Below are 27,174 nucleotides of genomic sequence, written 5' to 3' on the forward strand. Positions count from 1 at the left end.
TAATGTTAATTAAAGGGATAGTGAAAATGAAAATTACCCCATGATTTACTCACCCTCAAGCCATCTATGACTATCTTCTTTCAGACGAACACAATTGGAGATATATTTAAAAATATGGAGAGTCTATTTGCACTAAGTGCAAATAGTGTCCCTTGTTGGCAAACGCTATTTACATGAGCTCCGCCCACCAATGTCTGATTGGGCCACTCAAGTTTTAAGAAAGACGCACAGATTTTAACGTCTTCCATGGCGCAGCAGTAGAGAGTAAGGATCGCAGACCTGGCTTTTAACGTGATTGATGTGGGTTCGATTCTGCCTTTTGCCAAGCTCGCATTTATTTTAAAAAAATAAAGTGGAAATAAACTGCGAAAGAGTGTTCCATAATATTGTGTTTTTTGTTTAGGGTTAGGGGAAGGTGTAGGGAGGGTTTGTATTCTCCCAATAAGGTGGCATCCATTTAATAATTTTAATAAATCTAATCATTTACACTCTATGATATTATTGTATCCTGCTAATGTACAGAAATATTGAGGTGCAAATAGTATCTGGCAATATAAAGTATAGATAGCATCTAATTATTATTTACTCTTATTGCAAAGAACTGATATTTTTAAATGGTGTAAATAGAATCTGTGACTATTTTCACTAGTATAAATAGTATATCGCTAAGAAAATGCTGGTATTGTCACATAGTGTAAATAGAATATATTGCTATTTTCACTTAGTGCAAATAGCCGTTGCCTTAAAAAATATCCTTAGTTCTCCAAGGTTTATAATGGTATAAAATAATGCATCCATCAATAAAAAAATCCATATGACTCCTGGGGGATAATAAAGGCCTTCTGAAGCGAAGTGATGTGTTTTTGTAAGAAAAATGTCCATATTTAAAACTTTATTCAAACAATAGCTTCCGGCAAAAGACCGCATGCAGAATGCGCAAGTCAACTTGCGCCAAATGTGTAGTCCTCTGACACGATGTATGACGCAGGCTCAAGCTCCTCTTCTCTTAAATAAGAAATCCTCTGACATTTCTCCTTCAAATTTCTCGTTTTAGACTTCTAATTCGTGACCGGTGTTTTGTTTTGCTCTATCCTCTGCGCCTCCACATTCGTCGTTGCATGGGGTCAAAGGTTGCTTTTCCACCCAAATCGACTTGTGCAGTATATTTGAATTTATACAATTTTAAATATGGATATTTTCTTATAAAGATGCATCCCTTAACTTCAAAAGGCCTTTATTAACCCTCTGGAGTCGTATGGTCCTCTCCCCTCTCCCATAGTCATATACACCTAGGATGGCTTTAGGGTGAGTAAATCATTTTTGGGTGAACTATCCCTTTAACAAAATGAAACCTTATTGTAAAGTGTTACCGAAAAAGGCAAGTATCACACTGAATTAAACATGAAAATCCAAAATAGTTTTTTCTTGTAAATTGTAATCTTGTAATCTTTGTTTGAAAAATTTTACAGTGTATGATGCATGACTCCTCTGCCAATAACATTTATATTTGGCAAGGCAAGGCAGGTTTATTTATATAGCACATTTCATACACAATGATAATTCAAAGTGCTTTACATAAAAAGGAAACAAATACATAAGACATAAAAATAACAATAAAAACAGAGAATACCCCTATCTGGATGGAAGAGTTTCAGTCCGAATATTTGTCAGGTAGCTGTGCAATGAAACAGTACCCTTGAAGACAAATGCAAGGGTATGTTTGTGTATTATAATCTCTTCATATTATGAATAAACGCTACAGATGGAAGAGTACAGAAATATGACATATGGAGAGATTCAGAAAAGATGGAAACAAGGCAAAAGAGGAATCTGAAACAATTGCAGGGTGAAAAACAAGCAAAATGTCTATGTATGTTTAATATATCCTCAACCTTATGATGATGTTGATCAGGTAGAAGTGAAATACCTTCCAATCAAAAAAGGTGTAGAAACCATTTTCACTCAGAAATTGCTAATATATTTCACAAACAATGGCAAGTAACATTGAATCAGACAATTGAATCAAACATTGAAATTTGAAAGTAGAAAAAACTAAATAGGATTTTCTTGTAAAACATACTCCAATCATTTTTGTTTTATTTACAGCTTTCAGTGTGTGATGCATGACTCCTCATGGCAATAACATTTATATTTGTGCATTAATGTACAGACGGAAGAGTACAGAAATGTGAACTCAGAAACAAGCAAAAGAGGCATCTGAAATGATTACAAACTGTCTATGTATTTTAATATAGGATTATGAGGATTTAAAATCTGTTAAAAATACATATGACTCATCTGGCAATAACATTTAAATTTGCGCATTAGTGTAATGTAATCTCTTCCTTCTATGAATACAATTGCCTCCATTTTCTTAAAAGCTGTGCATATTTATTACATAAAAGTGTGTCGTTTAATACGATTTACATGGCAGGTTGTGTATATTATCAGTAAAAACATTTTTTATTTTAAAATAATATATATATAAATTACTTTGTAACATATCGTATCTTTACTTATATAACGGTGATATAACTTGATGTCACCAAGAACAACATGTTCCTGGATCATCATCTCCAATCAATGATTCAAGGGACAGGTTTACAGTTTATGTCTTCATCAGTGTCATTCACCTATCATCCAGGAACATGTCGTACTTGGCAAAATCACGGTGACTGTTATATAACAGAATGCATTTTGCTCACCAAATATCTGAAACATGAACTAAAACCAAGAATTTGTGATGTGCTTCGGATTTATTTATTGGAAGTTACAAGACAAGTTGGAAGGTTGATATTTATCTGTTGGTACAGACTTCTCTTTCTAGTCTCTGGGGACAAGAATGTTTAATGTCAGGGCTTTTAAAGGCATCACTCTGACGAACTCTGCCATCTAGTGATTATCACATGAGTCGAATAGTAGTTACTGAATGGACCTTCCTAACCTGTCATTAGCTTCCCACTGTGCCGATGAATCTATTTAGTAAACAAATAGGCAGACTTTCCTGTCAAGAGTCAGAGAGGGTGTTTTCAGTTACAGTGCCATTGGTGGTAAAACTCCTAAAATTCGTTATGTGTCATTCTCACCAGTGACATCATTAGAGGCTGCCTGGACACGTTTCATCACATTTCATTATGCTCCGTCAGTGCTCCTCCAGTGATATAATTATTTCTCTAGGTCATTAAGGCGTTCTGGAAGGCGAGGGTCTTGAGGAAAACCTCGGCTGGCGTGAAGCAGTTGCGCTTGACTAACGGTCACGATGTGCTTTTGCAGCATTTAGACAAGTGCATGTTGTGTCTGTTGCTTGCTCTAAGCATGCCGTTGGTGTTTGTATGTGTATTGAATTGTCCTTGGCGCAGACACCCTTAAGCCTGTTCTACTCTAACCCCACGCTTCACTACAGAGCATCCTAATGGTGCACTTTTGAATGCTTCCAAAAACACAATAGTCTGAACTAGAATGCACTCTCAGAAGAAAAGGTTCTAAATTCTAGAACCTTACAGGATTCTGTCAGGCGCTTCATATATAGAGCTGTTTATGGGATCATGTTATGGATTTAGTATTAATTCATTTTTTATTTTGATTTAATTTTCTATTAAACAGCTTGTAAACATACTTTATCACTAGAAAAAAATTACCTGTTAAACATTAAAGTACTATGTAACCATTTAAAGTGGCCCTTTTATGCTTTTTTCGAATTTATAGATGTTTGTGAATGTAAAATGCAAAATTTTAAATATAGAATTGCATGACAAATAAAGTTATTGCCTCATAAAAGAAAGAATCAATTCTGAACTGTTGAAATGAGTCGTCAGCAGTTCCAGTTTCACTTCCTGTTATACACCTACGTAACATTGTAACAAATTTGCAAAATGCCTGCTTATGGTTTTCACTGGCTGCCCGTGAACAATGTCTGCTTTGCTCCGCCCTCAAACACTGTTGATGTAGATGAGGCCTGGAAGAGTTCGGTTCGTGTTTTTAACATGTTTTCTACACTGCAAATCCACTTTGCTTGCACTTTAAAGGGGTCATGAACTGCATTGCTTTATTGTTTTATAATGTTTCCTGTGGGGCACTTACACTCAAAAAAATAACTCTTTGAACGAACTTAAAAAAAATCTTGGAAAGGATTTCCACATGATTAAGTTGCTTTATTTCAGCATTATGCAATTCTGTTATTCCAATTTAATGTACTTACTTTGGGTCAACTTAATTTATTAAGGTTGATTCAGCTTATTTACTATGGTTGGGCACAGCTTAATTTAATAGTGTCAGCCCAACTAATTTACAATGTTTTGGAAAATAAATAAAAAGCAATAAATAAAAAAATGAATTGTTTTCATATACATTGATTTTTACAATTAATTCTTCTTGTTTAATTTTGTGATTTATATAACTTTTGTGATGTTCTGTATTAGAAATCTAGATGTGATACTGGATTCATCCTAAATTGCCTTAACCAAAAACATTGTAAAGCCCTAATACAATGGTGTTGAATCAAAATAAATTGTTTAAATAAACTGAACAGCATCAAAAAAATCTTTTTTTTTTTTTTGAGTGTATAATGTTAGTATGATTTTTACATCAAAAATTGTCATAATTTAGAAATAAAAGGCATTTTTCCTACTGATTTTATTGTATCTGATTTGAACGCTCTGTTTTAAGGGGCGTGTCTGTTGTGAGACTTCAGTGTGAACGCCCACTGCTGTGATTGGCTGACATCTTTGCAATATTAAATAGCAATATGAAGTATTACTCTCTCAAAAACTTGTAAACTAGCATTTTTTTTTACTATTACAGCTCGCAAGGTTAACTAATCGTGAAAAGCTTTGATTACAGCATTACATTTAGATCTATGGCATTATATTTAGATCGTAGCATGAAAGGTTGCAGTGATGAACACTGTAGCCGATCACAGACATGTTGTTGAGCGCATGAAAGCAGTGATCTCGTCATTGCAACTCGATTTCTGCACACTAATGAATGCTTTCATCATAACTAACAGTGCAAACACGACGTAACTAAGAGATTCGTTGAATAAAACAGGGTTTTGGTGCCAGTTTGAGTCTAGAACTCAGTTTGATTGACAGCTCCAATGATTGTAAAGGGAGTGTTCTTTGATCACTTTATATACAATTTAATCACTGTTTAAATAACAGATTGTTTTCATCCTATAAGAGAAATAATGTGAATTTGACTGTTTAGTCACTGGTTTGATTTACAGACAAATAGACAAAGAACATCTGACTGTACATGAATAATTATATATCAGATCAGGCGTAAGAATTAACTCAGTTATTGGCATGTTCATATCATAAAAGTCTGTTTGCAAAGCCTGTGACGAAATGCGTTTTGATTTACCAAAGAATCCACAGTGAAATGTACCAAATACAAATAAATAAAGCTCAACTGAGACATTCACATTGTTGAAAATAAATAACCATATTCCTAGAAATAGGATCCTTTGAAAGGTAATGTTATTTTTAGTTCTGTATCGCTCTTCTCTCCTCCTCATCTCACTAACACGGCAGTGGGCGGGGCTAATGTTGCAATGATGAAGTAGACGTTGATTTATTCTGCGGAGGCGGAGTTTCACCTATTTGTTGTTTCACCTATTTGTACCTGTTTGCACATTCCAGGATCAGTCGTCCGCTGGGTCTGGTGTCAATAAAAGCTTTTATTGGACTAACAAGGACGTTTTCTGTTCTGATACTCGGATATTCTTTAGTACGATGACCTCTAATATATCAAAAGCTCAAGGAAAAGTTGATTTCTGAGTTCATGACCCCTTTAAAAGATGAGGACTCATGCTGGAATTTATATGGAAAAACTGACAGCATTGTTCGTATCACTGTATCAAGCGCTGAGGAAGCCTCCGGAGCTGAAATTTCAATTATGGTATAAGGCGTTTGTTTCCTACACACACTGTTAGTGGTCAACCAATCACAACAGACTGGGCCATCTGTCCAATCAGAGCAGAGTAGACTCTCGGAAAGGAGGGGTTTAGAGAGAATGAATCTTCGAACGTACCATTTTCAGACTTTCTCTTTGAGAAATTAGGTGATGTGCAATGTATATTATGAGAAAATTAGTGTTTTTTGACCTTGAATGCATGTAAACCTGATGTAGGAGACCTCCAAAATGAAATTAGGAACCTTTAAAATAGAATAATAGGAGCACTTTAAGACATTTCTCCTTATATAAAACCTTTTTGGCATAAATTGAGTCAAGAATATCTATATAGAAAACTAAAATAGCCACATCTTGCATTTGTCTGTGCTTCCAAAAGAATTAATACACACTGTGCATGTGTGAATGTGCAACTTGTAATTGGAGAGATATTCCTGATGACGTTCTGTCACAGTCTTCCATTGTGGATAGTGCTGACACTTACAGAGCAGCAGAGTCAGTCCATTATAGACTGGAAGTCATTTGCATGACTCCAAAATAACACACTAATTGTGCCCTTATCTTCCAGCACCCTGCCTGGATTGAAACAGGAGGAGATGGAAAAAAATCGCAGAGTTGGAAAAGGACACACAGATGTTCAGAGTGTTTTTGACAATGCCTACTGCTGTCATAAATAAGCCCTGGTCATAACAGTTTGCTTTAGAAGCTTTATCAGATGAAGAATGTGTTTTGTTAAAGAAAGCTTGTTCCCCCTGCTCTATCTGACACTGATGTGACAGTACATTCATCACCTGTATCTTCTTCATCCATCATTCTGACACATAAAGGGCCAAATATATTAAAGGCTGAACATGAATTATTTTCTGATAAATTGTGTTTGTGCAAAATATTTGATGACCTTCAGGGTGCTTGACTGTTTACAGACATTTCTGTCAGAAATATTGTTGCAAGAACATGCAAATGCCTTTAAACAGTGTTGTTTTAAACAGTAAAACTAAATAATGTGTAAACTGTACATTATTTTTGCCTATTACTCATGTAAACACCTTTAGCTTTGTTCTGACGGCTCACTCAGTGAGGTATTCCGGAGCAAATTCTGTCATTTAAAATCTCATGTAATATTTCTAATATTCCTTGCTATTGTGTTGGGACCCGTCGAGGCATGGACTCCTCTAGACCCCTGAAGGTGTGCTGTGGTATCTGACACCAAGATGTTAGCAGCAGATCCTTTAATTGAACTTGTTTGTTCAGCACATCCCACAGATGCTCGATTGGATTGAGATCTGGGGAATTTGGAGTCCAAGTCAACACATCAAACTTGTTGTTGTGCTCCACAAACCATTCCTGAACAGTTTTTGCTTTGTGGCAGGGTGCATTATCCTGCTGAAAGAGGAAAATACCATTTCCATGAAAGGCTGTACATGGTCTTTCCCAGCAGAACATTGCCCAAAGCATCACACTGCCTCCGCAGGCTTGCCTTCTTCCCATAATGCATCCTGGTGCCATGTGTTCCCCAGGTAAGTGACACACACGCTCCCGACCATCCACGTGATGTGAAAGAAAACGTGATTCATCAGACCAGGCCACCTTCTTCCATTGCTCCGTGGTCCAGTTCTGATGCTCACGTGTCCACTGTTGGCTCTTTCGGCGGTGGACAGGGGTCAGCATGGGCACCCTGACTGGTCTGCAGCTCCATACGCAACAAACTGATGCACTATGTATTCTGACACCTTTCTATCAGAACCAGCATTAACTTCTTGAGCAATCTGAGCTACAGGAGCTCATCTGTTGGATCGGACCACACGGGCCAGTCTTCGCTCTCCACATGCATCAAGTCTTGGTCGCCCATGACCCTGTCACCGGTTCCACTGTTCCTTCCTTGGAGCACTTTTGATAGATACTGACCACTGCAGACCGGGAATATCCCACAAGAGCTGCATTTTTGGAGATGCTCTGACCCAGTCATCTAGCCATCACAATTTGGCCCTTGTCGAACTCGCTCAAATCCTTACGCTCGCCCTCAACTTTGAGGACAAAATGTTCACTTGCTGCCTTATATATCCCATCCACTAACAGGTGCCGTGATGAAGAGATAATCAGTGTTATTCACTTCACCTGTCAGTGCTCATAATGTTATGCCTGATCGGTGTGTATATATATATATATATATATATATATATATATATATATATATATATAAAATATAGTTATATATAAATTTAATTTAAGTTAGAAAAATTGCTGCTTGAAATTGATTATTAGCTGCTTAAAATTGATTAAATCATTGGATTGTTGTGGTTACTATTGCTGTGATGTCATGTGAGTGACAGGTGGTCCCGCCCTCACGCCAGTAAAAACGTCATCAGAGAAAACAGGTCGCTGCAAGTGGGAGGGTGAGTTATTTTGATTAAAGATTAAGAGAGTGCATGATTTAAAAAAAAAATAAATAAATAACACAAATAATGTGCACGAATAAATTATTTATCATAATACTATTCCATAAAAAATAAGAATTGTCAATGCAGCACTGTTCGGAGAAGCATGTTACAAGCGCAGCAAAAAAGATGTATCCAACACAAGAACACGTGTTCATCCCTCCCCCACCTCCCATCTCCACCACCCTCTCAGAGAAGTTTCTCTTATATTTGTCGGCGCTGGAGATGGACTTGGTGAGCAGGAGACGCGCAGTGCGCAGGAACAGAGAACAGTGAGAGGACGAGCAGAATCAGATAACAACGCTTGCCAGCTGCGAGGAACAGCAGAGGCGGTGAGTTAAAACTTGGACAGGATCCTTAGGGCGTCTACCAACTACCATCTTATCAAATTGGTGCGATACACCTGGGGAAACAGGAGGAGTGGATGAAGGTAGTGGAGGAGGGTGCCAACGCACAACTGCTAGACTGCGCCAAGCCAATCTGAGATTACAAACTAGTCGCATCCATATTTCTCCACATTGTACAGCCTCGGCTGGGTGAGTTTTTTTTAGTTATGCGGAATTTGAGAAGACAAGGAGATCTGCATCGATCCATCCCGAGACAAACGCACTGTTATTGACAAACTCCTGCGGTAAGCCTTAAAATAACTTTTTCTAAATGATCTGCCCAGAAATGTGGGAGACTGCTGCTGTAGCTGAAGTGTGAAGAAGAACGAACACGTTTAGTCAGGAGCAAAGCTTTCTCGTATATCAGGGACAAGTTTACGCGTGAAGGATGTCAGCGTTGCGGAAAAAATTTGGGGATGATTATCAGGTGGTGACCACCTCGTCCAGCGGCGGCGGGTTCAACCAGGCCCCCGAGAAGAAAAAGAAACGTCAGCGCTTCGTGGACAAGAACGGCCGATGTAACGTCCAGCACGGGAACCTGGGAGGAGAAACCAGCCGCTACCTGTCGGACCTGTTCACCACACTCGTGGACCTCAAATGGCGCTGGAATCTATTCATCTTCATCCTCACCTACACGGTGGCGTGGCTCTTCATGGCTTCTATGTGGTGGGTCATTGCCTTTATACGCGGAGACCTGAACCAGACCCACGATGACAAGTACACACCGTGCGTTGCCAACGTGTACAACTTTCCCTCCGCTTTTCTGTTCTTCATCGAAACCGAGGCCACTATCGGATACGGTTACCGCTACATTACAGACAAGTGTCCGGAAGGCATCATTCTCTTCCTCTTCCAGTCCATCCTAGGCTCTATAGTGGACGCTTTTCTGATCGGTTGCATGTTCATCAAGATGTCCCAGCCGAAGAAACGCGCGGAGACGCTGATGTTCAGCGAGCACGCGGCTATTTCCATGCGTGACGGCAAACTGACCCTGATGTTCCGAGTGGGTAACCTGCGGAACAGCCATATGGTCTCCGCGCAAATACGCTGTAAACTACTCAAAGTGAGTACATGACTGGAAGCGGTTAGAAAAGAGAGAGAGTAGATGTCACAGAGAACATACTGTGTGCGGGTTACATTACCAGACCCCTCACAGTTGGAGATATAAGCTGCGTGATTAAACGAGTGAAAATGAACCATTTTCAACCCAACTTGGGTTGTTTTAACCAAGCATTTTTAGAGTGTATAATTGAATTTTAAAGGGTTCAAGCTAAAGTTCATTCTTGACAAATGAAAAAGACCTGCAATTTGATGTTCTAAAAATGCTGGGTTAAAAACAACCCAAGCTGGGTTGAAAATGAACAAGCCCAGCGGTTGGGTTAAATGTTTGCCATACCTGCTGGATAGTTTTATTGAACTCAACTAAACTCTAAAAAATGCTGGGTTAAAAACAACCCAAGTTGGGTTGAAAATGGACAAACCCAGCAATTGGATTGTTTTAACCCAGCGGTAGGGTTAAATGTTTGCCCAACCTGCTGGGTAGTTTTATTTAACTCAACTATTGTTTAAAAATGACTGTATTGCTTAATTAAAATGAACCCAAAGTATGTTGGAAATGAACATTTATTAATGTTCAATGAAAAATTATTAAACAATAGACATTTATTAAATTGCTTATTAATAAATTTATATTAATAAACTATTAAACTATTAAATTTATATTAATAAAATATTAAAGCTTATTAATAAACATTCACCTTTTGTCTATTATTGTTGCCTCTAATTGCATCTGGTTTTTAATTTCCCAACTATTTTGGGTTCATTTTAAGCCATATAGCAATTTTAAACAATAGTTGGTTTAAATAAAACTACCCAGCAGGTTGGGCAAACATTTAACCCAACCGCTGGGTTTGTCCATTTTCAACCCAACTTGGGTTGTTTTTAACCCAGCATTTTTTAGAGTGTATTGTTTAAAAATGACTATATGGCTGGCTTAAAATGAACCCAAAATATGTTGGAAATAAAAAATCGGACACATAATTACTAGATGCAACAATAATAATTAAAAGGTGAACATGTATTAATAAGCAATTTATTAAATGTGTATTGTTTAATTATTAATTAAACATATGAATAAATGTTAATTTATTAAACATATTGATAAATGTTAATTTCCAACATACTTTGGGTTTATTTTAAGCCAGAAATACAGTAATTTTTAAACAATAGTTGGGTTAAATAAAACTACCCAGCAAACATTTAACCCAACCGCTGGGTTAAAACAACCCTACCCTTGGGTTCATTTTCATTTGTCAAGGCTGGAGGTTAAAGAATGAACTTTAGCTTTACACTCTAAAAATTCTGGGTTAAAAACAACCCAAGTTGGATTAAAAAAATGAAAATTAACCCAGGGATTGGGTTAAATGTCTGACCCAACCTGCTGGGTAGTTTTATTTAACCCAACTATTGATTAAAAAGTACTATATTGCTTGCTTAAAATGAACCCAAAATATGTTGGAAATGAACATTTATTAATATGTTTAATGGATAATAATTAAACAATAAACATTTATTAAATTGCTTATATGCTCACCTTTTGATTATTATTGTTGCCTCTAGTAATTTTAAGCAAGCAATACAGTCATTTTTAAACAATTTAAACAAACCCAGCAGGTTGGGCAAACATTTAACTCAATCGCTGGGTTTGTCCATTTTCAACCCAACTTGGCTTGTTTTTAACCCAGCATTTTACAGTGGACAAAGTATTGATCCACTTAATGCGACTGGATGCAACTTTCCCTTTTGAATCACTGTATGCGCTCTTAAAAATAAAGGAGGTTTTCACAGCAGTGCCGTAAAATAATCCCCCCCAAAGAATCCTTCAGTGAACAGTTCTTAAACAATTTTTTTCCTTAGTGTGAAAAACATTTAATTAATCTAATGAACCCTTTTCCACTATAAAAAACTTTTGGCGCAATGGAAAGGTTTCATGGATGAACTGTAGATGCCAAAAAGAAGCTTTATTTATTCATTGGACCCAGTCTTTCTCACACACACTCCATCATCTCCCTGTTTTGTCCTAAGTAGTTTATTTTTCTACCTTTCCCTTTAGTCCCGTCAGACTCCCGAAGGCGAGTTTTTGCCTCTGGATCAACTTGAGCTGGACGTTGGTTTCAGTACCGGAGCCGACCAGCTTTTCTTGGTGTCTCCTCTTACAATCTGCCATGTGATCGACTCCAAAAGCCCATTCTACGACCTTTCGCTCAGGTCCATGCAAACAGAGCAATTTGAGATCGTGGTTATCTTAGAGGGAATCGTGGAGACCACCGGTGAGTTTTAATCGTAACACACACGAAGCAGCAAATAGGCTCAAAAAAGGATGAATTCTACATCTCAAATTATGCTTCACATTACACTTCCACCATATTGCTATTATATTTTCAAATGTTTTTGAGAAATAGAATTTTGTGTTTCTTTTCATTGAATCATGCACACAACATACAAACTAATGCTAAATTAAGCTCCTAAAATGTTAATCTTGTCATTTTTTTAATAGAATATGTGCAGGGTGAAAGTGTTTAGGTGGTGTGCTTCAGATTCAGTGTTTGTGTGTGAGACCGTCTGCAGAAGCAAGTTTGCTGGTGCAAATCGGCTTTTTATGATAGAAAAGAATGAATGTTGGTGTACTGCAGCAAAGATGGAAAGAGAGAGAGAGAGAGAGACGTGTTATGTAAGAGATGATATACAAAGTTGGTCTTTCGTTTTGCTCTCTGCCTCATGGTTATAGTCTGGCATGCTTAGAGATTAAGCCACCTGTCAATCAAATCACAACTCACCTTTACTTTCTCACCCCGCAGCACATCAATCCATACACATACAAGACAGCGCGCGCTTACAGTAAGAAACAGCACTCGCACAAGCAACAACAGAAAATCTCTGCAGCAAATACACTGTATACGTAATTAGATTCAGAATCACATGCTTCAATGGTGTCGTTTCATTAAAATAATCAAGAAAACACGCAATCATATATGCCGTCCGGTCTTCCTCATTGATGGCACGTCTGAAAATTCCGCCTACAGAAAGTGAAGGGATTTGCGGGTAAAAAAAGAAAAGAAAAGAAAAAAAATCTGTACAGTTAGTCAGCACTCTGTTCTTCCCATTGTGAATCAGTTTCCATAGCAACTAAATCGGCCCCTTCTTAAGCGGTCTCCATACAGTAAAGTCTCACCGGCTGTTTGAAGTATGGAGACGAAACTTGTTTTTATCAGCCTCACAAATCAAATACTAATTACTACTTATCAAATAATTCATTAGACATTTTTAATTATGCCCTGTAATTATGGCTAGGTTTATGACATGCACATGTGGGAATACAGCATAAATTTGTTACGTGTGTGTGTGTGTGTGTGTGTGTTTTCTTCAGTTCTAATCTTCAGGATTAAAGTCTTTGTTTGGACGCATCTCTGTATATGAAAGCTCATATTTCATAGAGCAGATACCGGGGCTAGTTGTCACGAAGGCTATATCTCAGTAAGGTACATTGTAAAAACTAGGGATGCATGATATATCGGCCACCGTATCGGTATCGGCCGATATGATCATTTTTAATGTTATCATTATCGGCCTGATAAGAAAATTTGGCCGATACATTAATGCTGATAAATAATATAATATTTCTTTCAGCAGTGCACTGTTCACCATGATGGTTTTGAAATGAAATATGATTGAAATCACTTCAAAGAAGAAAATACAGTTAAGTGCAACATAAAGCATGTTGAATGTCATATAGGGTACATAATATTATAATGAGAACATTATAATTGTGTGATTGGGACATGGCTTTTAATGATGAGACTTTTTTTATAATCAGGCTCTCAAAAATTATTTTTGATTTCGATTTATCGTCCAATATATCAGTCATCAGCTGTCATTATCGGTTATCGGTATCTGCCAAAATTTTCATATCGGTGCATCCCTAGTTAAAAAAAAAATCTATTTTTGAGTGAAAATTACCTCAGTAAATCCTACAAACAATTTTTTCAGTGTAATTGTTTTGTTTTGTATCTTAGCTAATCAGCTATTTTAAAGCAGACTTCATTTTTGGGATTTCTATCTATCAATGTTGCTATACAATGCTGTATGTGTTAAAGGGTTAGTTCACCCAAGGGTTAGTTCATTGATGACTCACCCTCATGTCGTTCCACACCCTTAAGACCTTCGTTCATTTTCAGTTGACAAATTAAGATATTTTTGATAAAATCCGATCGCTCAGTGAGGCCTGCATTGCCAGCAAGATAATGAACACTTTTAATGCTCAGAAAGCTACTAAAAACTTATTTAAACAGTTCATGTGAGTACAATAGTTCAACTTTTTGTGCACCAAAAAAACAAAATAACAACTTTATTCAACAATATCTAGTGATGGGCGATTTCAAAAGACTTTCTCATGAAGCTTCGAAGCTTTACGAATCTTTTGTTTCGAATCAGTGGTTCGGAGCGTGAATCAAACTGCCAAAGTCACGCCCCCCAGTGGTGAACCATTGAAATTTCGAAACGCTTATGACGTAACGAAGCCTCGTTTAATGAAATCACATGACTTTGGCAGTTTGATATATGCTCCGAACCACTGATTCGAAACAAAAGATTCGTAAAGCTTCATGAAGCAGTGTTTTGAAATCGCTCATCACTAGATATTGTTGAATAAAGTCATTTTTTTGTTTTTTTGGTGCACAAAAAGTAGTATCATTGCTTCATAATATTAAATTTGAACCACTGTAGTCACATGAACTGTTTTAAATATGTTTATAGTAGCTTTTATGAAAAATATCTTAATTTGTGTTCTGAAGATGAATGAAGGCCTTACAGGTGTAAAACGACATGAGGGTGAGTAATTAATAACAGAATCTTCATTTTTGGGTGAACTAACCTTTTAAAATATAATCCAATTATAATTCAGTCTGCTGGCCAAAATAATGGTTTGATGGTTTTAATGATGTTACCTTTTATGTTTTAAATGTATTGTCTAAATTTAGTTGAAGAGCAATTAAATAGCCAGTAATAGGCTTGTAAATGGCAGATACCCATCGTGATAACTACTCCACACTGTCAGTACTCCACACACACCCTCAGCTGAAACTGGAAGAGTTTGGTTTGTGTTGTCCACATGTTGAGAAGACGCTGTTTTCTGTGCTACAAATTCACTTTGTATGCACTTTAAAAGATGAGGACTCTCACACTGGAATTGATCTGGAAAACCGTCAAGCACTGAGGAAGCCTCCGGAGCTGAAATTTAGATATTAGGCGTTTCATTTCCTACATACCAGGGTCGTAACCACCATAGACATTGAGGGGGACAAGTCCCCCCCAATAATTAGAAATAGCCAAACTGTCCCCCCCAATATTTGATATTATTGATGGTGCTCTGCTGTACTCCATTATTCACCGCTCTGTTTGTTGTTAGAATGGCAAAAAAAAAATTTTTAGGCTTCTCTGCCTCAGGGGTCATACAGCGCTCATCACTGTCAGAAAGAGTGAGCTGGCCAATCAAATCAAAGAAGGCGGGGCTTACAGTTCACAGAAGATGAGTGCGAATTCCAATGCGACGCTTTTGTTTTAGCAGTGAAAGAGTACGTGATGAGTAAGTAGTTAAACATTTCAAATTTGACGATGATTGAAATATTCAGCGACCGACAGTAATGTCCAGTGATTAAATCTACTCAACATTTTTATAAAATTTTGCCGTTTTGAACTGAAAACATGCTATTATTTACGGAAGAGGATTAGGGCCAAGAAATAATAAAAAAATAAAACCATCTCGAGATTAAAGTTGTTAAATTTCGAGAAAAAAGTCAAGATAAAATGTTGAGAATAAACTCGTTAAATTATGAGAAAAAAAATGTTAAATTTCAATAAAAAAGTCGAGATAAAATGTTGAGAATAAACTCGTTAAATTACGAGAAAAAACTCGTTAAATTTTGAGAAAAAAGTCGAGATAAAATGTTGAGAATAAACTCATTAAATTACGAGAAAAAACTCGTTAAATTTCGAGAAAAAAGTTGAGATAAAATGTTGAGAATAAAGTCATTAAATTACGAGAAAAAAGTCATTAAATTATGAGAACAAATTCGTAATTTAACGACATTTTATCTCAAATTTTTTCTCGAAATTTAACGACATTTTTTTTCTCATAATTTAACGAATTTGTTCTCGTAATTTAACAACTTTAATCTCAAGATGGTTTTATTTTTTTATTATTACTTGGCCCTAATCCTCTTCCGTAATTATTTGATAAATATGATATGATTAATGTAATTTATAACTAAATGTGATGAGACAAGAAACATTCAGCATTTTTGACATATCAGAAATACAAATAGGAGTGAATCCATTTTTTCCTTTTAATAAAAAAAAAAAAAAAACTACCCAATAACACCCTTTAAATGAACATAATGGGGCACTTTAAAAGGACAGCTTTTTACCTTATAGGTGCATATTAGTACCTTGGAGTAGTAATACATACCATTAAGTTACTACTATTAACCTTTTAGGGGTAAATAAGGTACAGAGATGTCCCTTTGAGGGTACTGTCTCAGCAACAAGCTGTTGTATGCCTTAAAGGTACAATATTTGCTGTTTTTTTTTTTTTTTTTGTACCCCAGCACTGTTATTAGAGCTTGTTGTCAATTTGTTCAATGAACTGTATCTTTCTTCCAGGACAATAACATTGGAAATGGCTTTTTTGTAGCCGAGACTTGAAGGTGTGTATACAGAAATTGACTTATAATAAGGCTACCTGAGAAACATTCTCTCGGGTAACAACTGTGATAACTAATCCCAGGCTTCTCTATATGATTCTCACAATGTGGCAGGAGGAAGATTTAGACAGTAAAACGTTAATTTCCTTCAAGCAGAGAAGCAGTGACTTCAAGGCCAAGGAGTCTCAGAGGAACAACCCAGAGCCATCCATTGCCCTCAGAGATAAACATGACAGCTGTGCCAGCATTCACATCTGTCAAATTATTTACAGCTTTTCACATTACACTGCAAAAAAAAAAAAAAAACTCTCAGAGTTAAGAAAAAATTACTTGAAACTAACAAATCTAGCCATTGGAAATATTAATGGATTTTGAATATTAAGCAATTTTAGTAAAGACTGCTTGTGTCATTCAGTTCAATTTATTGGCAGCTTGCTCAAAAGACATAACCTTGAGATGTAAATTCTTGAAGCAAGATGAGAGCTCTTGCACTTTTATTGGACCCTTGACATTTTTTGTTCTTTTAATCTAAAACCAATTACATTACATTTACTAATTCAACCTAAAATGCATTCAAGAAATATTTAGTCAGTATATGTGTTTCCAGGAATAAAACCTTTGACCTCAGCATTTTTAGCACTTTATTTTTTACCAGGTGATCTGCAGAAAAACTGGCAATGATATGGTGAATTAAGAATTTAAAAGTAGATTTAAGAATAAAGCACTTATCGATATATAAGACCTCAACATAAGAGGAATATACTGTAAGTTAGACTTAATTTTAAAGCATTTCTGTCAAGTGTTCCATTATTGTGATCCGTTCATTAAATCTTGACTTTAGGAATAAAGATTTAACAAGAATCATCTTATCTATAGCTGTTATGTCTCCATCCACCTATTTATGCACATTTTGGAATAGGCCTAGATAAAAAAAAATGCTGGATGGAAACGGCAAGATGCGCATAAATTCTAAAAATGCACATTCAAAAAGTATGCGCCTAAATGAGGTGGATCATTTTTTTTATCCAATAAGAAAACGTGCATAAAGTATGATGGAAACATTTGCCGTAAAAATTCCTCTGCTCATTCCAAAAAGTCATGTGACTTTGCACAATGGGATGGCATAACTGGGCTAACCAGGGGAACGATTTCATTGCACAGCATCTAAAATGTTGGTTTAATCATTCTGAAATGCCTGAGACAAAGTCTGTTGTCAAAGTGGTTTGGTATAATACCTCCCAGAATGGTCTTAAACGATTGCATTCCCAAATAGCGTGCATCATCCTCCGAACACAAGATAACAGGACTGCGTTTTATCTGTGCGTTCCGAGGCGCAAGTCATTTATGATGCAGCCTTTATCTCCTACTGCAGCAACAAGAGTTTTCTTAGTGATATTTGGCGCCAGTTTATCAGGAAGTGACGATTTTGTTCTCTTCATTTTGCTGAATGTGCTTTATTTGCAAATGTTTTATGTGATTGTAATGAGGTTTGTTGGTAAGGGAAGAAGGAGAACAGAGAACTGTCGAATATTAAACATAACTTCAATCATAAAAGAAACATATACAACAAAACGAAAGTAAAGCGACTGCCCCTCGTGGAAGACTGCCGCATAAACTAAAACAAATCAAATCCAGGCCTGGTCCTCTCTAATCTTTCACTCCTGGTTTTATCCTTCTGGAGGTCCTCTGAGTGACTCGAGACCGGTGTGGCCCGCAGGTGACGCTCATTAGCACTTGCGCCACCGGCCTCGCTCCATTCCCACGGCTCTCGGCCCCACCCTCCTTGCCACAGCGATATTCCAATTTTGTTAAATTCACAACTTTGGATGGAAACAAAGGAAAAAGTTTCATATCAAAACCTTAAGTTGTTAAAATATTACTAATATTACTATATTACTATTAAGTTATTTAGGGTACGTTTACACGACAACGATATGCTTAAAACAGAAGTTTTTCCTTCGTGTTTTCCGTGTACAGACGGCACCATTGTCAAAACGATCCCCATTCCTACGTATCCATGAAAACGACTGAAAAAGCTGTATTCTGCTGGCAGGCCATTAGATGGCGTTGAAACACTATAGACTAAACGTAGTATGCATGTGTGTGATGTAATTGTTTTTACAGATTCGAGTTTTTGTCGTTTACACAGAGACCATTTTCGAAAACTTTGAAACCCGTTTTCAAAAGTTTGCGTTTTCAGGCCTCTAAAACACCACTGTTGTGTAAATGAACAGCTGTTTTTAGTTGACAACGGTGTTGTGTAAACAGCCGCTTAGAAGATAACATCCAAAATACATTCCCTGAAGTTTTAATACCTTGTGTAAATTTTACTTCTCCTCAAATAAATGTATCTAGTTTTTTGGGATATTTAGTTATTTCAAAGTTATTTAATTTTTGGCATTGTGGAGAGCTTCCATTCCCTTCCCTGTTCTGCAAATTTAAAGTGTTTCACAGATATTTTTCTCATTTTCAATTTCAAACTTCATGGCTTTTTCTCAAACTAGTTTCTCAATGTATCAACACTAAAAATGAAATGAGATTCTTCTTGATTGTTTTGACAAAAGAGCATGACACAGATTTGCCTGACGCCACAATTCCGGGGTCAAACCATTTCAATTAAATGCAATCAATACACTTCTCTGGAAGCTTGACATAACAATTTGAACATTTAAACATGCTGTAAATAAGATCTGAAATGTGTCCCTGTTGAAGAGTATTATGTGTCGAATGATTGTGTGACCTGTGACTGCTATTTTTGTTATATTTTAGCAGATCCCTGATAAAGCTGACATGGTTAAAATGGCCAGATCAGGGTTATTATAGATAACTAAAACCATAAAAAATGTTACTTGAAATAAAATAAATTAGATCTGAAATTGTTTTATTTCAGCTAGTTGTCAAGGAAACATTTCTCATTTTCATTTAGTTTAACTCAATGTACTAAAATAAAACAAAAAACCCGACATAAAAATGAATATAAACTATATTACTTTAACTAAAAATAAACACACAAATAAAAATGAATTCAAACTTTAAATAGAAACTATGATAGTATCTCAGTGATACTAAAATAGCACTGGGCTGGATTCAATTACAGTATTGAGCGGAATGAAAAATTAACCATTTATGGCAGAAAAGAGTATTGGCATTATTTATCGACTTTTTTATTTTTAGTTCTTGGCATGTAGTTTCAGAATTTCAGTTTTATTTTTTGTGCTTTCAGCAATGCAAGTAAACGGGGCAGCTCGGTGCAACCGTCCCAAAGGGCCTCAGCAAATCAAAAGGGAGGCAGTGCTTCATCCCCCCAGGACCACACACTGTGTGTCAGCGAGATACAGGAGAGAATTGGGCCCAGCTGCATGGTCAATTACCGTTCAGAGCAGCCAGATAGTAGAGTTTACTGTTATCTCACACCACAGAGAGAGAGAGACAACAAGAGAGAAAAAAGGGAGAGTGTGAGATAGGCAGTCGTGATGATAATGATGGTTAGTGCTATAGGTGTGTTAGGAAGAGACACTAAAATGGACAGGAGGGTATGTGGAGCGAGTAGGGGAAAATGAAGAGAGCGAGTGAAAGAGAGAAAGACAGAGATGACAGAAACAGGTCAGGCAGTGCACCTCTGTGGCAATGGAACCGAACACTTGATGACGGTCACCATAGAAACAGATTATCCCTCTTGGAAATATAAATTGTTCTCATAACTGTCAGATGTTGGGAGTGCAGCGCTACCATTTTTTTCTGGTGGAAGCTAATGTGCGCAAACAGTCCTCCCAAATGCAGAAATGAAATTTGTCGTAATGGAAGAATACGGAATGATTACGTAAGCCGAAATCGCGGGGAGCCAGACCGGATTTCAACTTCGGCAGAGACCTTACTTTCCCCTCTCCCAGCAAACAGCCGAAAGCCTGTTAAATATTTCATAAGATGAATAATATTATGTTATACTGCTAAGCCCAGGATTTGTCAGCTCAGAAAGCAGGGATTTTTTATTTATTTATTTTTTTAACTGTAGTAAGGGAGGATAACTGCGCCTGTGTTTGTGTGTGTGTGAAAGTGTGTAGGTGTGCGATGGTCGTGGGCGGCATTACATGAGGAAAAAAAGAATCATGTTGACTTTCAAAACTGTATAATGTATGTTTTTTCTTGCTGGCTTTTTTATATTTAGGTCTGAGGTTGATATTGTGCACTCGGCAGCCGTCTGCTTCCTTCTGTCAGCAGAGCGGCACAACAGTCCCAGCGCTTTCTAAACACCTTCATCCAGATGCTCAAATCCCTGTATAGAACAAAGTCCTCACAATATCTCTCCGGCAAACATCTCAAATCTCCTCTCCTCTGGCTCCCACTGCACTGAGGCACAGAGGCAGAAAAAGAACCACACTCGTACATGGAGAAATGGAGATGCTGGTTTTCAAGGGATTGTCTCGCCAATTGTAGACGGAAGAAAAGCGCACCTTTCTTGTGTGATCAAGTGTACTCTACATCAAGCACGGTGTTTCTTTTCAGTCGGCAATTGTCTTATCTTAGATTCCTTGCTATTGACTGATGTAGAACGCCGTGTTGCAAATCCGTTCGCTTGTTAGAGGGTTCATAAAAATGAGCTCTTTATAGTGAAGGCTTTGCACGCTTTAATTAAGGAGGGATGTTCGCTGGTGTGGGTGATACACAGATCTAATGAATTTCCCACAGATAAAGCTCTTGTTTTCATGCAACCAAATGGACCGTGAACAGACGTTCCCGTGGGTGTTGCTTAACAGTAAATGCGCTTGTGTGTGTGTGTGTGTGTGTGTGTGTGTGTGTGTGTATGCACACGCTGTCAGTAATGCATCTATTAGTTTTAGTCACCCAACCATTGTTGCACAGTACACTCCTCTGGAACATATTTGTTGTTGCAATAAAGCTTGATGTAGATTTATTAATAAGCTGCTCCATCACCTTCGTTTGCACTTTGGCTTGCTTAATTGGGGTTTAGCGGTGTGTTCACTTGTACTTTGGTTCTTTTGGTCCGGACCAAAAAAGAAAATAATAAATTTAGTCCTGGTTCGCTTAGCGTTCACAACCTAAAGATACCCCCCCCCCCAAAAAAAAAGAAAAAATAAAGTATTTTGCGTGGTCTTCGATTCAATGAATGTATGATATATGGATTCTTTATAACAACTTGCATACATAATTCTTTATTCTTTTAAGCAGACATATTTATTTGTATAAACTAAATATAATTAATCCTTAATAAAGCTATTAATGAACAGTGAATGCTTTTCTCTTCATCTTTGTTGTTTGATTAATATTAAGGGCACAGACGGCAACAGGTTTATTAGGCTGCTGTCACTTTAAGAAAGTCAATACACTGATGCACATCCTTTTTATTTTCTTTTAAGACATAACCGACTCTGTTTATGTGAATACTTTCCAAAACTGACATTTTGACATAATGTTGTGTGTATTTGTCCATTCAGACATGAACGAGAGCTCAATTCAGTACTCGTGCGCTGATTAGCTTTCTGTGTATGCGGTTGCATGCTTCAAGTATGTGCACAGAAAACCGTACCAAATAGAGCTCTCTTTTGTGTTGTCACGCTTTTTCAAATCTATCCATATGTCTGCTCTTCTCTTTCTCCCAAACATTTACATTTTTGAATGTTTTATGAGACATGCAGCAAGTCTATGCCAAATTATGTCCCACTGGGTAGATGAGCACATTGCAATTCAAATGTGCGCATCTAGAGCGTAGGACATAATTCTGACTGGATCTCTTCCCAAATCTTGTTTTTGGTGTTTTTCAAAGAACAACTGACACTGAAGCTTCAGCATTCTGTCCTTTTTAGGGTGTTTTTGGTTAGTTTAGATGTATTTGGTCCGTGCTGCTTTCATATTTCAGTCGAACCACACAAGTTTTTTTGGAAGTGGACAGGGTCTCAGTCCGCTTTTTTGGTGAGCACCAGCCAGGGTTCGGATGCCAGCGTTCACACTTAATAAAACTGAACCGTACTAACAGAGCAATCGCACCACACTGATGAGACAAATACTTGTACTAAATTGAGCTGGATGATGCCACCATTGTCTTCTGTAGACCTGCTTTATAGCTGAATTCGTTTCATAATTGACAAGTTTTGCGACACTTGTCATTGAACTGAGTCGAATCAACACTGAACTGACTTGAGTTGAATAATGACACTATGGTCTTTTTAGAGCTGCTTTACAGCAGAATTTCAATATGCCTCATAACTGATGAAGTTTGCATAATTGATTTCCCTATTTATTACCATATTGTAATAGTGCTTTATAAGTAAAGGTGACTTGACTTGTTTTATCATTAAATTCATTTTTTCTTTGTATTGTCTTAGGCATGACATGCCAGGCTCGTACTTCGTACACTGAGGACGAGGTTCTGTGGGGTCACCGTTTCTACCCGGTAATTTCTCTGGAGGAGGGTTTCTTCAAGGTCGACTATTCACAGTTTCACGGCACTTTTGAGGTTCCCACACCTCCGCACAGTGTTAAAGAACAGGAGGAGAGTTTGCTCCTGTCATCCCCTCTGACGGCCCCCTCTCTGTGCCACAGCGCCGGTGGGGTGACGGAGGGCAGCGGTACTCTGGAAGGTCTGGAACTTCAGAGCGATGCAGAAACGGGCTCCATCAATATAGCAACGCCCATGCCCACCACCAAAATGCCCGCCAAATTTCAAAAGCTTACGGGACGGGACGCCCCCATCCGGGACGGAATGCCCCGCAAGCTTCTGCGCATGAGCTCGGAGATCACCTACAACCTGGGTGACCTGCCCGTCAAACTCCAGCGAATCAGCTCGGCTCCAGGTGTGGCAGAAGAGAGGCTTCAGCCAATCAGTGCTATGCTGAGCCCCATGGAGGACAGACTGGCTCCCAAGCTTGGCTTGGTGGGCGGGACTGAACACATCAGCCAATCAGTGACAGATCTACCACCGAAATTGCAAAGGTTGGCTGGAGGGGGGGTGGGCGGAGTCGGAATCGGAGGACGAATGGATGGACATCTGCCTCCCAAACTGAGAAAAATGAATTCGGAGAGGTTCACGGGCTTGAGTTTAAAATGACTTCTTGACTTCTATATATACAAGTTTCGCCCATTTACCTCTTCTGAAATTGCAATCCTATACTTTTAGCAATTTATATACGGATAAAATATTAGATTAATGCTAATTCTCAGCACAGTCTGGCATGTTTTTACCACAAACAGCATGAAAGCAAAATTCATTCAACACCTAATTACAGATAATCGATATTATACCAATATTCAACTCTAATTAATGACAATTCATGATATATCTTTTATATTAGCCTGTTAGACAAACATGTTTTGAGGGCTTGCCTATATTATGTATATCTTAAAATAGAATATCAATATAATTATCAGAATGCAGTGCCAGTATTCACTGATAATCCACGGTAACTAATGTTTTTAAAGAAGCCAATGGCTATAACCTGAGTTAGCCATTTGGTTTTTAATCAGTAGACTGGTTATTGTGGCTCACAATAACACATGGAGAGATTAGCTACCGTGGTCTTTAGAAATGGGCGCTGTGCATTTATGGAAATGTAACAAATCTTTGAAGAACCGACTCAGGTTTGTTTTTTTTAATCTATTGCATGATCTATCATTTCATAATCAAGCCAGATTATCTCACGTCAAAGAATAAGCCTTAAATATAAGGAGCCTAATGTAAAATACCAAACACTGTAGACATTGTAGTTCAGAAAGCTTTTAAAGCTTTTCTTAGCTATTTGTGGAAGAATAAGGCTTTCACTCAGTATTTCACATTTGGCTCCCAATACTTAACTGACTTTATATATGATGTTTTGTCAATGATTGTTTCCTGCTGTTCTCTGTTTAAACTTAGTTGAAATGTTCAAATATTTTCCTGACCTGAATGACTTGAGTATTGCGATGGGTAAGTTGGATAAAAGTGGGGGAAAAAACATCAAAGACTGAAAAGAGCACAATGGATGTGTATATCTGTTTTAATATTCTTTATAGATAAGACCTTGTCAACATTGTTATGGCTTTGTTTCACTCTTGTGTTTGAAAACCGAAGCAATAAGATTATAAATTGCAGTGGAACTTCTTACTGGAAAAATCTCGTATCTTATGTTACGTTAACGTTAATTGGTTTTACAGTTTTCTAATTGTGTTTATCTCAATACATTCTATTCTACTTCTGACGAATATTAGAATGGCAGTTGGAGTGGTTTATAATACTGTAATAAATGTGTCGTGATGTGTAACAAGTCTATTATAAAAGGAAACTCCTGAAGGATAAACCTCCACTAGAACCGTCATCACAAAAGAAATCGAAAATGAATCAAAGCAATGGGTGGACTTGCCAATGTTCGAGGCAGATAAGCTCATTGGTATTGGCAGAGGTCTTCCCCACAAATAAAGCAGTTTGATCTGGTATGACCCAGCTGTGTGGATGACTGGCAGCTTGCAGCCTGATGCTGCTCTTTGGAGGTGTTAGATTGCTTCAAATGCCTTGAGAATTCTATTCTCATGGTTTCTATGGACACATTTTCTATGCAGATAAAGTTAACTTTACAAAAAAAAAAATGTCTGCCTGCTTTTAATCATCATTGTAGTATGTAATAACAGAAAACTTTGACACACGTTAAAGGCACAATATGTAAGATTTTTGGATTAAAATATACAAAAATGACTTGAACAGTGTTATATATTTTGTTGACTTGTGTACTTACATTATCTCAGAATGTTTAAATCCAGAGAAATAAGCAATTTTAACCAGGACACGGACCGTATCAGTGACCTCATACCCTCGATTTCCGTTTTTATTTGGTAGAAACCATGGAAATACCAAAGACGCTTTAATATATTATAAGTTTTATTAAACAAGGGAACTGTTTGGATACTTTTATAGACAGAAAACAAATCATTGTTATATAGCTCAACACGTTTTCTTGATTATATTAATATGATATTCTAAAATCTTACTGCAGCGTGCAACAAATGTCTCATAGCGTCCGCTGAGCGAACGCACAGAATAACGTTATAACATCATTTTCAACACACTCAAATGTATCTAATATGATAAACAGTGCTGCGTTACCTCACATACGCTTGACCGGAAGAAGCGGAAGCGGCGACTGTGGCATAATAAAAGCTTCGCTGCTCTTGAGGTGTGTGTCGCGCTCATTTCTCATTAGCAATCTCTCCTGCTCTGCTTCATACTACAGTAACGTTAATAATCTCATCCATGAACATGATTTCTGCCCGAGTCTCGTCCTGATTCTCTTCCACCGGCTGTGAGGTGAAGACTACATCTCCCATAATTCCGCGCTCAATCTCGGCGTCATCAAGCTACGCCTTTGTTTTGAGTAGGCGACCTCTAGTGGTGAAAAATTACATATTGTGCCTTTAAATAGCTGCTCTAATAAATACTGAATTAAAAAACCCTCTCTATTCACATTTACTGTGCCACACAACAAAAAACAACAAAAGACATCTGCCTGGTAAAAGGTTGCGTGTTCAATTCACAAGCTTTAATTTATTTATCATTATTAATTATTCATAATGCTTGAGTAGAATAATAAAGCTCTTTCTTTAACAACTGGGCAGGTTTGTCCTTTCCGTACACCCCAGCGGCTATTCTTTGCACAGTACCGTAAAGTGTTTCTCGAGTTATAACTGCACAAGTCAGCTTACATCTGATACAGACATTTATTTGCCTCGGCTTTCAGAACAAAACGAAATGGGGGCGTGAAGCGTGAAAGAGACGATGCGAAATCTGCGTGTGAGTTACGTTAGATATACAAGCTGCAGGGACTCCACACAGTTCACCGTCAAATGAATCCCTCGATGTGACTTCCCTAAGAAACATTAACACATTACCTCTCCACAGGGGACCAATATCCTGAACTTCTATCAGCAGGAAGCTAATTATAAAAACGCGTGTGTCTGTGTGTGTTTGAAAGAGAGCTGCTGAAATATAGCAGAGAATATTATCTTGTCACTAAATGTCAGATCCAGATGAAAAGAAGGAGTTTGTGAAGGTCAACCTGCACTGCTTAAAGAGCATTATTGCTGTGACCTGCTCATCTCTTCTGAGAGCTCTCACAACCTGCCATCCCTTTTAATTTATTTCCCCCTGCAGCCCGACGTCAAACGCTCCTTATTTCATTTCATCAGTTCCATACTTAGAGATCTAATCCCATCCTATATAAGATTAGGTAGTTAATGTTCTTTGAAATAACCATTAATGAGCTCCTAAATTGTTTCTGCTCTCCGATGGTGAAAATTAAATCACTCTCATTTAAAGTGAACTGCTTTGATGATGGAGTAGATGGAGAAAGGCTCTTGCCCATTAATTATAGATAAACAATAAAGGCTAATCCTTTGTTAACAACCTCCCAATCAAATCTTTGCTATTTTAAAAAATGGATCGAATCTCCCAGACGTCTGGGTCAACTGTATTTGTTTATTTGTTTGCTTTGGGTACATATAAGATCAAAATAGAATTTTTATCCTTCCCTGTTCAATAGCAGTTTTACTGTTTAATTTGCGCAGGACAAAAAGGGTGCCAAGCTACTTTCCTTGTATAACTCTGTGAGGTTGGCACAGGATGGCATTTGCCACAGATAAATAATTGGCTTAAGGGCAGGATGGACATGAGGGCAGCATCAAAGTGTATAGGAACAGGATGGTCTG

The 27,174-nt window shown here is 37.4% G+C and overlaps 1 protein-coding gene across 1 annotated transcript; it reads left to right on the forward strand.

The window, feature by feature from the left end:
- Positions 1 to 8,737: 8,737 nt before the first annotated feature.
- On the forward strand, positions 8,738 to 23,551 carry kcnj3b (potassium inwardly rectifying channel subfamily J member 3b). Its single transcript, XM_067373001.1, has 3 exons — positions 8,738 to 9,794; positions 11,844 to 12,060; positions 22,830 to 23,551. Exons 1-3 carry the CDS (start codon positions 9,120 to 9,122, stop codon positions 23,549 to 23,551), a joined length of 1,614 nt encoding a protein of 537 aa, XP_067229102.1. The 5' UTR covers positions 8,738 to 9,119.
- The last annotated feature ends 3,623 nt before the right edge of the window (positions 23,552 to 27,174 follow it).

This window comes from Chanodichthys erythropterus, chromosome 21 (genome assembly GCF_024489055.1).
Source record: "Chanodichthys erythropterus isolate Z2021 chromosome 21, ASM2448905v1, whole genome shotgun sequence".
Lineage (NCBI taxonomy): Eukaryota > Metazoa > Chordata > Actinopteri > Cypriniformes > Xenocyprididae > Chanodichthys > Chanodichthys erythropterus.

Excerpts from the sequence above, each read along its gene's own strand:
- kcnj3b (XM_067373001.1), top strand. The coding sequence starts at position 9,120 with ATGTCAGCGTTGCGGAAAAAATTTGGGGATGATTATCAGGTGGTGACC. Across the intron at positions 9,795-11,843 it reads TACGCTGTAAACTACTCAAA|TCCCGTCAGACTCCCGAAGG; the intron begins GTGAGTACATGA and ends CTTTCCCTTTAG. Across the intron at positions 12,061-22,829 it reads GGGAATCGTGGAGACCACCG|GCATGACATGCCAGGCTCGT; the intron begins GTGAGTTTTAAT and ends GTATTGTCTTAG.